The sequence below is a fragment of the Rhopilema esculentum genome, chromosome 11, assembly GCF_057945365.1.
Source record: "Rhopilema esculentum isolate cy_ngs chromosome 11, ASM5794536v1, whole genome shotgun sequence".
Lineage (NCBI taxonomy): Eukaryota > Metazoa > Cnidaria > Scyphozoa > Rhizostomeae > Rhizostomatidae > Rhopilema > Rhopilema esculentum.
In genome coordinates this window covers 15,825,170-15,841,277 of record NC_142825.1, presented here as the reverse complement: position 1 = coordinate 15,841,277, position 16,108 = coordinate 15,825,170, and the positions used below count along the sequence as shown (strand labels likewise).

Sequence of the window (16,108 nt, the reverse complement as noted above, 5' to 3'; positions counted from 1 at the left end):
AAGGTCATAACATTAGTGAAATTTCGAGACAATTGCTGCACAACACCTAGGTATTATCTTTGCGTTTTCTGTTGCCTAATAATGTTAAACTTTCATACGAAGCTAATTCAGGACAAAGCTGTATATTTCGGACAATATTGGACATAATTTTATCTGAAAATTTGATTATGCGATATATTTCGATTATGGTGTAATACTTTTGACCTCTGAAAATTTGATTGCTCCTTCGTAGCAGTTGAAAGCTCGCCTTCGAAGAGTGCATAAACAGCGTAGTAAAGTCGTAGATCAAGGAAGTAAAATGTAATAAAAATCAGGAAGATTGCCATCAATCTTAGTTGTTATTTTGAAGAATGACGAAATAACGGATACTGGATGGAGAATCTCCCTTTGTTTTGAAAGGGATCAGGGTGTAAACAGGCAGGAGAGTTACCAACAAGAATGACATTTTTTAGTCGGCCTAAGTGACATAAAACCTGAAAGCTCACTGATCGCTTTCTGGAAGCAGAATTTTAGCAACTGTGCAAGAGATCAGAAGAGATGGGAACTAGCGTAAGTAATGTTGTAAAACTCTTCATGTTTATGCAATTTCTGTTGCATTTTCCCGAACCTCTTCGGTACTGATCCAATGCGTGATGTTAAGGGGTTCTTTCTATGCGGTTTTTTGTCTTCGTTTAATTAAACGAAAGTTTTAATTAAAACAGTCAAGGTTAAATGTATTGTTAAAATCTTAAAAATCATGAAAATACATAAAACAGGTGTATTTTGAACCACTTTCGTCCGGTCAGAGGTAGAAGCCTGTCACGGCAAATATTAAGAGCAATTATTTTTGCGTCTAGTGATATTTCGCATTCCACAAGAAATGTCACGAAAAAATTCAAAGAATTCAACCGAGCATTGCCATTTGCTCCCTTCGGTTCGATGACATCTGTCGATCAAATTTTATTCACAAATAACTTCTTTTTTGTCTGTAATTTTGATTACTGAATTGCCAAATTTTCACAGGAAATTCTGAATGACTTAGCAGGTTACCTGCTTGTGAAGCATCATTACAAAGGTGAGTCAAATTACAAATACCTCGACGTAGGCGTGGACATGTATACAAAAGTATCAAATATAGGTTTATTCTAACCGGAGTCACAAAATCGCCAACAAGGAGCTTAGAATTTTTGTAAAAATCTTAATTCCCACTCTTTTTCATAAAAACAATTTTATTAGAAGCCTCAAAATTGGTCAAAAGTTAAGAATTATTAAGAACAAGCTGAGAGTGAGCTACTATGAAATAGCGTTTCATCTCATTCACTTTGTTGTCATATCAGGCCTGAACACCTCCCTAGAGCGAAAAATCTAGCAATCGCATTGCTTACCCCCTATTAATTTAAGAACAAATTAAGAACAACCCAGCCTCAGATTTTGGAAAAATTAGAACAATCACCATGAACCTAAATTTACTGGTTCTTATTAAAAAAAAGGTGTAAGAAACATATTCAAATAAAATGTTCTTAAAATTTTATGCTTAATCCACCTTTTAAGTTATAGTTTATTACAAAAGTTTTTGTTTATTGACTTTTTATTTCATCAGCTTGTTGAGATTTTCATTCAAGCAGCTTGTTTCAAGTTCTGCTTGATATTTAACCTTATTTCTGCCTAGGGATAAAAAAGCTGATCCCCTCCAGAAAAAGATACTGGTGAGTCTTTCAATAATGTTATCAATAATACACTTTTCAATAATATTATATACATTGTTCAGTTCTTTTGCCTACTCTAAAAGCCACCTTTGAAATATCCATGCTTCAGTTATTCAATATTTTCATTACAGGTGTGTTTTTGATGAAAGTTCTAAACAGCTCCAGCTCTTTAAATCATCAAAAGATGCCTTTGTCAAGATGCCATCAGGGTAAGGATTCTTTCAAATTTCAAATGCCAGCACTGAAAGATATTCAGGAAAGCGTATATTTAGACCACTTATATATTGATGGTTGTTGCTGTATCTGTTGATCTATTTCTTTCCTCTGATTATTTAGTGGTTAAACATAGTGAGTCATGATAAAATGGATTGAGTATACCCAAAGTGCCAAAATCTGCTAAGTCATGATTTTCATAACTGTGATGCTATTGGCTGACCTTAAACTGATCACATGAACTCACCTCCTACTGATTAACAAAACAGTTTTGATCAATATGAAGTTGTCAGCAATGGATGCCAATATTACATGAAACAACAACGATCACCCCAAAACCAAAGTGCCCTTTAGAGAGAAAGCCTATTTACCATGACTCAATGCCTTTTATTTAGATGCCTTATCTATGATTGCTGAGGGAGTCTGATAATAGAGCTATTTGCTCTCTGCAATTAGCATAGTGACAGTGAATGAAAAAGACATCATGCTGGTGGCTAATTATATTGTTTAAGCTGTTGAATTGTACCATTCTGCAATATTCTTATTTCTGTCATTTTTAGCCTTTAGCCATTTAATCTGACAAAGAATAAAGGAAATTCCTCTTTGTGATGGAAATATCATTTGTGCTTTTCCAAATTCAGCATCAAATGAATACTTACCCTTCACAAATTAGCACTAAGATACTGATCTGTTACTGAAATGAAACACGTTCATGCTAAAAGATAGCAAAAGATATGATAATATTGAAATTTACTCATTCTTCCAAAACAAGCAGAAGTTGACAGTGAAGCAATAAACCACATTCAAACGCTTGACATTTTTTAATGCTTCACTTTTTGCTGTAAGTCTCATATTTTGCCTGTTTCTTTTGGCCAAGCTTTAACTTTTATCCTTTATCAAAATTTACTTTCATTGCCTTTGAAGGTACTACATCAGCTTTCCAATTTCAAAATCGCTGCTTCACCTTCTGTTTGCTTACCTTTTCAATTCTTTGTTTTCTGCTTCAATTGAATCAAATTGCTTTCCTTTTGTAGAATTCTTGATTTGCATGGTGCTCACTTTTATTATGAAAATGCAGAATTATTCAACTTTGTCATAAAGTAAGTGATTGTGATTATAGCTGGAAATGCAGCTTCTAAAGTAATTGCCATCATTCTATATAGCATGAAAGATATTCTTCCTTAAAAGTATCGAAAGTAACACTTGAACCTTTATTGTTGCCCACTTAAAGTATTATTTTGTTGTTATATCTTCAAACAAAGTTATACTTTTGTAGACATTATCTACTTTTATGCTCGATAGTGAACAAGCAAGTGAAATATGCAATTGGTGAAAATTTCCAAGTCAATTTGCAGGGAATCAATAACCCTGTTAGAAGCTTTGATTTCAGCCTTCTGATAAACCTGGTCAGTGCGTGGCCTCTGTACCCATCATTTTGTTTAAAATTAATGGAATATTTTCAGTACAAACAGTGACATTTTCTTTGAATTTTATCACAGCATATCCGGAAAAGAGCACCATTTTAAAGCTGACAATCATGATGTAATGATGGACTGGTTGCGAGGATTAAAGGTAGGTTCAAATTTAACTTATTTCTATCTATGAAGACCCTGGACTGCAGACTTTTGCTGAGAAATTTTCAGAACAAATGTTGATGTAGATTAGAATGGAACGATTTGGAGGACCCAGAGGGAATGTAATTGATCATTGCCAAGTGTAGAAGATCACTGATATAGACAGCAATAATGTAGGGATGTAAAAATGATTGAAGAGGAGTTTCTTTTAGTGACAGGATATGCAGAAGGTGAATGAAGAGTTGGTGGAAAAGTTAGTGGATTTACATATTGACATGAAAAAACTGCACCAAACATTGAATCAAAGGTTGTTTCTTATGTCACGAACTGTATGATCAGGCGATATTGTTGGGGCTCCTCTTGAGCAGTCAGTCAAGATGTTTCGTCAGAAGCATACCTATTGAATCAGATTATTGATGGTCAAAATTTGCTCATAGTTTCTTAAAATTTATCTGAAAAGAGGAGGTGCTCTTTCCTCGATTAGCTTAGCCCCTCGTTAAGAATTCCCCTTCATACAAATCCTCTGGTGTCATTTATCTTTATCCCTTTATGTGTGTTATTGTCTTATTAATTTATAGGTAGTTATTTATTATTGTAAGTTTTTAGTTTAGAGAGTGTTTGTATATAGTGGAATTTAAAAATGAACTGAACTGAACTGAACTGAACTGAACAAATATAGAAATGCTTGGGTCGAGTTATTTTATAAATACTTATGAAGTACACAGTTCTTGGAAAACAGCGTGCATACATCTTTTATATTTACAGTAGAAGGTAATTTGTTAGGTGCTCTTTATGCAGATTGAACAAATAAGTACAAAGGACCTAGTGGCTTCAATATAGCAAATGTGCAGACTCTGTTGACAAAATTGAAAATAGGAGAAAAAATAGAGTCTGCGAAGCCGAGCTGATTTTCTTGTTCACAGGTTCCTCAAAATCAAGGAACCGAATTTGATTGGTTAGGGGAATTTCAATTGCTTTTTCAGTTTTCAAAGTGGCGCCTTCGAGCAGAAGTATAAATTAATGGTATCAGGATAATAGAATAGGTCTGTTTGTTCTTTTGAACAACTGAAATTACAGAAAAACATTGCACGCTAATGGATTTGTTGTTCTAGTGCTTAGAATAAAATGTTGATGTCAGCGAACAAGAAAAGCGACACTGTTGCCCAGACTCTACTTCCGCTTCTCTTTTAAATTTCCGAGTCTGCACGCAGGCAAGTTCAGTAAGGTTGCAGTTTTCTGGAATTAGCAGCTCAAGATCAGTAGGGTACAGAAAATTAATTCTACTTATCACAAAAAACGGCATATATATCGAAGTTAATTTTTGAGTTAGGACTGAACAGGACTGGGCCTACTATAAAGCAACTTGGTCCAGGGCCGTAAATCTGTCTTGTCTATTGGGGGAGGGGGGGGGGGTCAGCAGAGCAAATGAATATAAAGTGTGCAGTGGGTCATGGCACCACCAAGCAATTTACGGTATGTGTTCTGGAAACAGCTTGAGCGGCAAACGACTTAAAAAACAAAAAGAAAGATTATTAGATTTAGTAAGGTTTTTCAGCTCTATAGAAGATATTTACAGATATTCCTTAGCACGTTGACTTTTTTATAATTGAGTTGATAACATTTTTCAGAGACAGCTTGAGGAAATTGAACCTGAGGGGGTTGAAAATCGCGCTTAGTGATGTAGGAGGACCCACCATGGTTGGGGCCGACGCGAGAGAAAGTTTCTCAGAAGAACACTCATTATTGTTCTGGGTGAAATTGGGAAGGGGAAGAGTCATGCTTAAACTCTAGTGATAGACGTCGGGGAAAGAAAGAGAAGGTGTTTTCTATTCGAGAGCAAGCGATTTTTTCCTGAAATCATATCGGATTAAAAAAAATAAGGATGTATCTAAGAACATATTAGGGCTCAAAACGAAACTTTTCTTAAAAAAATAGAGGCTGAGCAAAAATTATTGCATTCTAATAATAAAAAGTGTAGTCATTGCTTCTCTCACGCAAATTAATTTTACTTCTTTCCCTTTTTGTCTTTTGGCTTTGTTCCTAGCTACAGTTGAAAGCAAAACTCAGAATTTAATTTGTTATGTCTATGCTATTATCATGCCACTAAATGTGCATTAAAATTAAGGAGCTATTATGGAGGTCTTGGTACCGCAATTTGACTAATGGTACCGCACTAGAGGTTCAAAAATTCGGAACTTTAGGACCTAGGCTTTGAGTTAGGATTTTTATAAAAAGGCGTGTAATGAAAATATATGTAATGTGGGTTTGTGAAAATATGTGTAAACGATTCTTTTCGTACATGTTTTTTAGATTTATTCAAGGGGTGATATTTGGGGCTAATCCCCCACATGGGCATCGTCACTGACTCGATACCACTCTGCAAACATAAATATCTGCCATCAACAATAGTCAACTTGCGCTTGACACCATGACATAGAGTGGCTGAGGTTTGTTGCAAGAACACGTAAAAACTTAGTTTAGTTCTAACCCAGTTATCAGGGATTCCTTTCTTTTAAAGAAAATGACAATAATTTCTCAAAAAAGTCGTTTTGCTAAAGATTTTTGGGGGGTCTAGTCCCCCCTTCCCCCCCCCCCGGGATTTACGGCCCTGACTTGGTCCTTTGTTACAAAATTTACATAGGAGACAACCCGCCATCGTCAAACCAGAACGATGCCAGATCAATTGCTTCTGTTATATTATGTTATTTTCTTTTTCTCCATTTATTTCAACTATAAAAAATAAGATACAAGCACAGCTTCTAATAAGGGCCTCCACTAGACCAACTTAAAACAATCGCCAGAAGATTTTGAGATAAATTTCTCATCTCAATTAACACATATCCTTTTGATGACACAGCTATGATACCGCAAGCCTCGTTTCAAAATTAATTTTTAACTTTCAACAGTGTTATGAAAGAAACAGAAACCCTTGATGGGTTAGAGTTTTCGAATTTTTCTTCATAGGTCCCTGTCGCGTGTCTTATCAAAACAGTTGCTCAATAAAATTTTGCCCTACATTAGATCGAATAATAGATAACTATTTAGTCTTGTATGAATGAATTCGCAAACAGGCTGACTGGATTCATTCGCTGTGGCAACACTCCCATTGTTGACGATCAGCTGTTTTTTAGTGTTTATCCTAATTCTTCTCACAGTAGTCTGTGCTGAGTGACGTTTATACTCTTTTACAATAACGTAGCTCTCAGCAGTCCAGGAAAATCGTTTATTATTTTATTTGCCAGTATCAAATATAAATGCTTCTTTTGTACGCATACTTCACTTATTAAGCCTGTTCTAGCATTCCTTGCATTCCTTGCTAAAAACCTTTTTAGGAAAAGGTCTATCCAGATAAAGATATACAAACGACGTTACTAGAAAAACGCACAAAATCGTTGGATTTCAATACAATCGATGATGACGAGGTTCGTATCACTTTTAACTGAAAAGTAATCACGTTTTTATTCATGGTAAAGGACTAGAATTTATTCACTACAAAATTGTTATATGTTTTTCCGTTGATTTTGCAGTTGTCAAAACTGCTGAAAGAGAATAGGGGTAATTCTATGAGTTTTCATTTGTTGAGTTCTGTTGATCCTTGTTAAAGGCTTTATCTGTATCTTCATCAAAGAAGCTTGCCAAATATTTGATGCATCTATAGTGTGCTATGAGTTAACCATTCACGTTCCCTTTTTTTATAAAAATTTTTAATGTTTCACCTTTGTGCTGTAATTCAGTTGTTTATATTCATTTATTGAGATTTATCATATCGCCGTAGGCCCTTTTCCAAAAACCTGTGCAGTTAAGCATGTCTTTGAGTGACTTGAACGAGTCTCCAAGACGCCGTAAGTGTATATCCGTTAATTATTTATCTAATTGTATTTCTTGATTTTTATGCAATACTGCTTGTGCTCTTTTTCGATTTATTCGGCTATCTAGAAAGTGTGCAGTTTATAATTCTCACATATTTATTGCATGAATATTATCAGTGATATTCTGATTAGTTGGATTTAAATGAAAAATCAATTGTTAAGTGATGTCAGCTTACAGAGATTGTGACTTTGATAAAGATGCAATATTCGTTAGGAAGTGAAATGCTGAGATTGATGTTTTGATTCAGGTCATCGCCGAAAGCGTCGTGTCTTTCTACCCTGGAGTTTTCGATGGTCCAGTAACAGCTCTTCCAACGTGAGAGATAAGGAAGATGTCGACATTTCTGCAAATGAAAATAAAATTCCGAATTCACAGTCATCAGGAGACTTTCCCTCAAAGTATGTCAAATTTTCATATATATACTCTTTTCAACGTGCTCCGACTATTAAAGGAAGATAATTCTGATTATTCTCAAATCGTGTTTTTATGATACCTTCCAAAAAGTAGTTGCTGATGATAGCAGCACTCGTGCACGCTTGCTTGTGTTGTTGCCGTTTGCATTCAACCCTTGTGATTACATAAATTACAAGAATCGTATTACTTTGTTGCAAATACCTTACGATAGATGTACTTACTAGAGATGACTATCTGTGACATTATTTTTTTCAGAATATAGTATTGTATTGCTAGTTTAAGAATATAGGTTATACCAAGAAACTCAGAATTTGTGATTTTCAATTCTAATGCTCGAACTTGATCAGGTATTATTCACATGTGCTTTTGATTTTTGCTAAAACTGTTGCTAATCACGGTGCTTTATTCAGCAGCTTTTCCGTTCCGTCAGCTCGTGACTCAAGTGCTTCAACCAAAAAGGTAAGCAGTAGACTTTGATTAAAAGCTTTTTTTGTACTTAGCCTGTAATTAATTTTCTTTTAGTTCTGAATGAAAATAGGGTCCCTACACGAGAGGGCTTGACTGTCATTCCCAATAATTCAGACAAGCTTGCCGATGCTCATTTTAAGCGATCCGCTTGCATGGTAAATAATTTTTGGTATGATAACTGTATGTCTTGGTTTCTTTGAACAAAGTCAATAGAATGGTCTGGAAACCTATTGTCTTAACTTTTTGTTCACAATTTCACAAGTCACGTGGTCCTCCCTTCTATATTGACTTTGGTTTGAACGAACTTTCTTTCGTTTCACAGCAAAAATGCTGACTTTTATGTTGTGATTCTTTTGTTCTCTCTCTCTTTCTCTCTTTCTCTCTTTCTCTCTTTCTCTCTCTCTCTTTCTCTCTCTCTCTTTCTCTCTCTCTTTCTCTCTCTCTTTGGTGCCATGTCATGAGACTTTTGCGATCATGCTTTGCCACAGTTCTCTGTTCTTAGTCATGTGTATTAAATCCGTCTCCTTGATTGTTATACCATTTGTATGGATCCATCCAGCTAGGCTATTCATCCACAGTATTCTCTGCCTTCCTCTGCTTCTCTTCCCCTCTATCTTTCCAGTTAGCTCAAGTCCCTCTTTCCGAAGCACATGCCCCAAGACACGCATCTGTCTCATTCTGATGTCGTTAATAAGCCTTCTATTTACACCGGCTCTTGCAAGAACTTCTTCGTTGCTCACCTTGTCTGTCCAAGGTATTCTCATCATCTTCCTTAAGAACCACATCTCATAGCTTTCGAGGCTTCAAATCTGCTGTTAATGTCCAAGTCTCAGTCCCATAGCACAGGACAGGATAGACATAACAGTTTAGCACACGAAATCTCGTTGACATACTCACCTTGCAGTGTCTCAAAATGTTATGAAATTTTTGAAAAGCAAATTTTACTAAAGCTACCCTTCGTTTGATCTCTGTACCCATCTAGCATCTTCGGTTATTACACTGCCTAGATAGCTAAAAGACGAGACTTGTTTAATTTTCTGGTTCATTACTCTCAGCGTGAACACGGGACGTTCCCTTCTCTTTGAAACGACTAAACATTCTGTTTTTTTACAGTTTTTAGTCAAACCTTTATTCTCACTCTTTTTTACGACAACATCAAGAAGCTTTTGTAGATCACTGGCAGATTCGGCTAACAAAACTGTGTCATCTGTATACCTTATGTTAGTGATATTGCTTCCACCTACCCTCAGACCCTTCTCGTTATTTATCTATCTCAAGATCTTTTCAGCGTAAAAGTTGAAAAGATTTGGCGACATCACATATCCTTGTCTAACTCCTGTCGCAATATCTGTGTAGTTACTACATTCACCATCGACTCTAATGCAAGCAGATTGATTCCAGTAGAGATTCTGCAGCAATTGAAGATCTTTTCCATGCATATCCAACTTTTGGAGTTCCTCAAACATGTCACCATGACGAACTTTATCAAACGCCTTGCTGTAGTCAATGAAACAGATGAACACATCTCTTTGCATTTCCAAAGCTCTTTCTGTTATAATCCTCAGCACAAAAAACACATTCCTAGTTCCCTAGTCTTTCCCAAAACCGAACTGCTCTATATTCCAATCTTTGGTGAGATTCTGTTTCTAGCTCTCATGAGGAGGATTCTCAAAATGATCTTTGTGATGTGACTCATGAGACTAATGGTACGGTATTGTTCACATTCCACCGCACCTGACTTTTTCGGAAGAGCTATGAAACAGATTTTCTTAAGTCATCGGGAAATTTTCAATCATCATACATTTTATTGACTACATTCGTCGATATTTCTATTCCGTACTCTTCTCATGCATTTACCATTTCGACAACTACTCCATCTGGCCCTGCCGCTTTGTTCTTTTTCATCTGTTTAATCGCAGCATGAACTTCTGATTTTAGATTCTTGGGTCCCTCAATTGGATCTTTAATCTTTGGTATGGCTTTTCACATCGTGAAATAACTCTCCAATATATTCCTTCCACTGAGCTAGAGTATCGTTCTTTTAAACCTGTATTTGATTCTTTTGTTAAGTATTCCTAAATTCTCCCCCACACTTTCATTAAATTTTTTATGTGTTGTATACAATATCAACACATATCAATAAACATCTAAACAGCTTCCTCGTGCTGTTCACAAAGCCTCTTTTGCGGTATAAAACTTTTATCATGAAAATACTGGAAATAGAATTGTTTACCGCATTCTGAAGAGTGTCAAAGTTAGAAACGCGGTCTTTCTGTTAGGCTTCTTTTGTTGCGTATTTTTTAAGTATTTTCACACCTTAAAATGCAATCAATTTGAGTTGCTTTCTTATTTTCATTAAACTGATGGAAACTGCGACACCCTCAGTTGAATTCAGTTTGAACAATGAAATGTAGCAACAAAAGGATGGTGTCGCTATTGGTAGCACTTTGGGACCTGCCTTGGTCAATATCTTTGTTGGCTTTCATGAAAAGCAGTTGTTCGACTACAACAAAAAACAAGGTGTTTTAAGTCTGGTTTCCAGACATCTTTCATGCCTCGCCGACGAGAGAAAGTTTTATGAAAATACTCCCACAAGCAATGGCGAAGCCAGGTCTGTTGGGACGGTCAGGCTCAGATACGAATATGCCACGCCCTTTTGAACACGCCCAAATGAATGAATTTGAAATGTGAGATGGTGATGCCGGATTGGTGGATGTTGAATTGTGTGAATGCAGCGCAGTGGAGAAAAAATGGGATGATGGAAGTGGGGGAGGGAAGCTAGTTTGTCCGATGTATTGGCAGTTTTTGTTTCCGTTATGTAGACAGCGTTTGCATTGTAATGCGTATATGATGTTGGTGGAGTTGCAGTCCAGTCGTTGTTTTATGTCCTAGTATTGCTTTGTTCCTGTATATCTTTCATAACAACACTCATCGCAAGATTCACAGAATCTGGCGGACAGCCTATCCTGCGTTTCTTCCTTCTTACACATTTCGAATGAGCCTGACCAAATTCATGTTTTCCTCTAGGTATTATTTCTGCACAACACAAAACATATATCCCTAGCCAATGAAATAAGGCGCCTGATTGTTCTCAAGACAGTGACAAAAATGATTATCCTCGAACTTTATTGTTTCCTTAACAATTAGTAAGGCAATTCCGAAATAGCCTGACCAAAACACAAAATGTCAGAAACAATAAGTCCATGTGGAACTTCTGACCAATCACCTAGCTTCATTTAGTGAAAATTTTGACATTAGTCAGGCGAATTTCTGAGAGTTTGACCTTGGCCATAATCATAATCAAAAGTGAACCACTGCTCCGTAAATGAAAGCGCTCCACCGCAGGATAGCGAATATCAGGAGATCATATAGAGGGATGCGAAGAACGAATATTTTTCGCTCTTTGAGTTACTTTTTTAATTTATCGGCGATTTTATGTGAACACCATGCCCACTCTTTAGGCACGGTCTGTTGTCAAAAGGTTCCCTAGAAAGCCTGGATTAAGAGTGTTACCGATGCGTCGACCAGGTTAGAGTTATATGGAAACCAGGCTCATTTCTTTTAATTCTTTATACACAAGATCCCTTCAGCTTACAACTAAATTCCAAATAAGAAAATAAATTCCATGGTTACATAAATATAATCTATATACAGTTAAAGCCCAGTTATGTACAGTAATCTATCTTATAGCAGCTGCTCTTCCAGGGAGTCATGTTTTATGTTATGTTCAGCTCGTATAATAACTTTTCAACTGCTTTTTGGATTTACTAAGTGTAGAGAGCTCTCTGATATTGGTGGAAATATCGTGCCTGAATCATTAAGTTGCAGTGGTTTTAAAATTTTAACTTCATTTGTCCTCCGTGGATGGCCAATAATCATGTATTCAGTTTTTTCGGGTTTGCACTTAGTTTGTTTATCCGCATCCATTCCGAGATTTTTCTTAATTCTTTCTGAGATGTTTCTTAAGGCTGAAGAGAATCATCGGTGATGCATCGGTGACGTGTCATAAAAGCTATATGGAGACCAGGCTTTAATACAATATGTGGACGACATTTTTCTAAAATGCCTTACTAGCCTACACCCAGCCCTCAAGTTTGGGTTTAAATGGAAGAAAACAATTCCTTGCCATTTCTGGACGTTTGGGTTGAAAAATCTGACACTGAATTTCTCACTAGTGTATATCGCAAGCCAACGTTTACCGGTCAGTACATACGCTGGAATACCTTTTGCCCTAAATAACGCAAAGTCAACGTCATCAAATCTTTAGTACCCAGGGCATTTATGATCAACTCGAAATCCCAACACCACGGAAAACTGGAAAAACGATTTTTCTGGACAACGGCTATCCTGAAGATGCTATTTTTTCTTACACTAGGGAAAAGATCGCAAGTTTTTTCGGCAGTATATCAGTGGATTGGTAACATCTCCTCGCAGTTCGAAAGTCAGATTAAATAATCACAAATCATCAGACATCACACAATGTTTCTTTGCTGTCAATACTCGTTTTTATTTACAGCACTAGGAGAGCCCTTCCATCGTCTATCCATTTTAAAGGATTGCGTTCCCACCACCCAAAAGAGTTCTGTTTATGAATTTTCGTGCCACTGTGATTCCGGCTACGTAGGACGCAGAACCCAAATCTTGGGGGGATAGGATAAAAAACATGTTCCTTCCATCATAAGAAACAAAACTGTTTCTCAAAGAGAACAGCCTCCTCGACCTTGTAGGTCTTTCAACAGCGTTAAAACAAGTGACTCTGTAATCAGACAACATCTTTTAGACAACCCAGATTGTACCTTAGTCTATAATGAGGACATGTTTCAGATGATTGGCAGAGCCTGGTCGTTCATCTAGCAGCTTTGGAATCGATCAACACACAAAAGGAAAAGCAGCTATTGTGTTGACAGAAGGAGTTTTCTCTATTGGACTTCAGTGATGATTTTTCTATAGGAACACCGTATTGATTGGATAAATATACCGGTCATGTGCTTGCGTTTTTCTGATTGGCCTTTTTCGATCCACAACTGGATCAAATTTTATCCCATTTTTTTCGGACCCTTGTTCTGACGTTTTTTCCTCTGAGGAGTGTCAGACAAAAAAGCTTTACACATGCTGTAAAATTTTTGCTTTTTCAAAGCCATTTTACTATTTTTACTTAGTTAAAAAACAATCGTTAAAAAATATATGAAACTCGAAAGGTCCAGCTTGTAAAGTAAGCCTACTACTAAGGTCATTATTAATGGGTATGCAAACCTCATCCTCAAAATGAACCAGCATCAGCAGCTCTTAATTTACTAAAAAATAAAATTGTTTAGCGCACTCTGGACAAGAACACTGGGAACGGTTACGAACACTGGGATTAGGCTGTGGAGCGTTTTCAATGATGGGAAGAGTGCTGCCTTTTTGTTACGTTTCTTTTGTTACGTATTTTTTTATTTTACGTGCGTCACACTTTGAAATTAAATTGATATGAATTACTGTTTTTGTTCTTTATTAACCAATCTCGTGTTTCGCTCTTTCTACAATAATTTGGCAGTCGGCTGTTTGAAATAGATGGATAAGAATGTATGCAGTTCTTTGTAGGCCAGTCATTTTACCTGTTGACTCTAATTTCAGTGGAAATGCAAATCATGTGCAGCCTTGTCCTCAAATAATGAATATCTTGGCGACGAAGTTGAAAAGTTGACAGAGAGAATTCGGGCTTTAGAAGAAACTGCTGCAAAGAGCGAAATGTAATTTTTTCTTATTTTGTAGCATTTATATCATGAATTGATTATCTAATTATTTTCTAGTTTTTTGTTGCAGATTGACAATATTGCAAATTTTGATAATGCAGCAATTTTTTTATTTTTCGTTTCATTTTCAATTTTTTAGGCATGGTAACCCCTCAGTTAGAGATAAACTGATTTACGGGGGATCATGCATTTAAATACCATTTAAGTAAAAATAAATATAATAAATACAATATAATACAGTAAGGTTAAAAGAATTGAGATTGAAAAATAAACATTTATAAAAAGCATTGGAGAAGCCTAGATTCAATCTATAAAATCAACTCTGTTCCAACGCATTTCGCTGACCCTTTTAAGATCTGATTGGTTTAACTAGACATGTGACCTTTTGCTACGTACCCAATCAGCAGTTGTCTTAAGGCTAATCCTTATGTTATCTCGATCATAAATGCGCTGCAAAGCCTATTGTTAGCTCTCAACGGTTGACTGGCGTGACAAAATGCCTTTATTTGTAAATAAACATAAATCGGCAAAAAACATTGTTACAGTTATACATCGACATTGAGTCATGTAAGAGCATATTATGATAAGCTATAACTTATTGATATCATGATTGCAGTCTTATACAAACATTGAAGATTGAAAATCTTGCCTTAAAAAAGGATCTTGTTATTGTCACCCAAGAAATTGTCACTCAAGGTATGCATTTCTTTTGTTTATTTTCAATTTTAGTTCGATGCTTCAGCATTCCGATTGAATATTTAATTGTTAATACATAATAAAATAGCTGCTATAACATAATAAAATGATTGAAGTTCTTTTTTGTACAAACCATCAAGTTGTTAAAATAATTTATATCGTACCCCTGTTTTGTTTATTTTGCTTTTCTGTTCACTTTGTTAAGACTATTTTTGAGATAGAGTCTTAATGATTTTGTTTATATATTTCAGAGGAAGAGACTGACGCCAATCTCGAATACAACAGGGTATATGTTTTGAGTCAATTTTTCTCTACTTTGTTGCAAAAAATCCTTATTTTGTTAAATTTTGCCTTTTCCTATTTAATCTTTTCCAAGCTGATAAAATCTGAATTCAGGTTTTGATTTTTACAGAATATTCTCTTTTAGCATTGCAACAAAGTTCTACATATGTTGGAATCTGCCAGAGCTATCAGTCAAGATCTACCTGACTTTAAGAGGTATTAACAATTATAATGTATTGAAATAAACACATTTCTTTTTCTCCCTCTCATAGATATGATAGTTCCCAAAAAAGGGGCTCCACGTTTATTGAACAACGTTGTAATATGAAATTAAACCCTTTTTCCTTCGCTACTCCTCCGAGCACAAGTATATTTTTTATATTGTGACTTTGAATGCCTAGGTGTATACTGAATTTCGGATGAAAAACCTTCATCTGACTATGGTTGGAAACTGACTTTTGTTACCAATGCAGGCTCTAGGCCAGTAATTTTTACAAGCCATTGTTTAGAATTACTTATCGATTGCTACTCTTCATTTTTCTGCCCAGCTCGATTTCCACAGTCTACACGGACAAGCTAGGATTCATTCATGGAGAAAGGGAAAGTCCCGTACAGGCCTTTCATTTTTGTTGTGATCAACTCAAGGAACACTATACTAAGGAATCAAAGGTGCTCTGATTGTGGCTACTTATTTGAATTTGTTGATCATTTTTTTGTATTGTGAGAATAACCTGAACTTTCAGTGAGGAAGGCTGTTTTTAGTCCTCTTCTTCCTGGCTTATTGTACCCCTTTTATACACCATCTCTTTTCCTTGCACTAGGTATAACAATGAGTACATTGACTCTTTTAAAGCGTTCCTTTCAAAACTTAATATCTCTTCTAAGATAAAATTTTGATTCTTCGAAGACAATGTGCTACTCAGATTGCGTACGTTTATATTTCCTAACAACCTTTAATAATATTTTAGGGAGTGGATTTAGAAATAAAATGGAAGGAGTTTATGGAAACGGCGAGTGATACTGACTGGGATTATAATGTGAGTGTTTTTTTGTCCAGAATAATTAGAAATTTAATCTGTTATGTTATTTGGTGAATTTCGCAAGGCATCAAATAATCTGCCCGATGTTATTTTGAAGTGACAGAAACAAATAGCAGCTGCATCGAGATAAA

At 35.9% G+C, this 16,108-nt stretch overlaps 1 protein-coding gene across 2 annotated transcripts in view; it reads left to right on the top strand.

The window, feature by feature from the left end:
* The first annotated feature begins 226 nt into the window (after positions 1-226).
* The window catches only part of LOC135694021 (uncharacterized), a 36,802-nt gene continuing 20,920 nt past the window's right edge, over positions 227-16,108 (top strand). Inside the window, exons 1-16 of one of the 2 annotated variants that reach the window (XM_065212652.2) lie at positions 227-549; positions 1,003-1,054; positions 1,649-1,685; positions 1,817-1,894; positions 2,933-2,998; positions 3,398-3,470; positions 6,805-6,894; positions 7,248-7,314; positions 7,590-7,740; positions 8,170-8,215; positions 13,841-13,956; positions 14,576-14,655; positions 14,907-14,941; positions 15,083-15,153; positions 15,486-15,606; positions 15,906-15,974. In XM_065212652.2, coding sequence (XP_065068724.2) covers positions 538-549; positions 1,003-1,054; positions 1,649-1,685; positions 1,817-1,894; positions 2,933-2,998; positions 3,398-3,470; positions 6,805-6,894; positions 7,248-7,314; positions 7,590-7,740; positions 8,170-8,215; positions 13,841-13,956; positions 14,576-14,655; positions 14,907-14,941; positions 15,083-15,153; positions 15,486-15,606; positions 15,906-15,974 — 1,164 coding nt within the window. In that variant the 5' untranslated portion in view covers positions 227-537. Of the gene's footprint in view, positions 550-1,002; positions 1,055-1,648; positions 1,686-1,816; positions 1,895-2,932; positions 2,999-3,397; positions 3,471-6,804; positions 6,895-7,247; positions 7,315-7,589; positions 7,741-8,166; positions 8,216-13,840; positions 13,957-14,575; positions 14,656-14,906; positions 14,942-15,082; positions 15,154-15,485; positions 15,607-15,905; positions 15,975-16,108 lie in introns of both variants that reach the window. The other variant, XM_065212651.2, reaches the window with a different exon arrangement.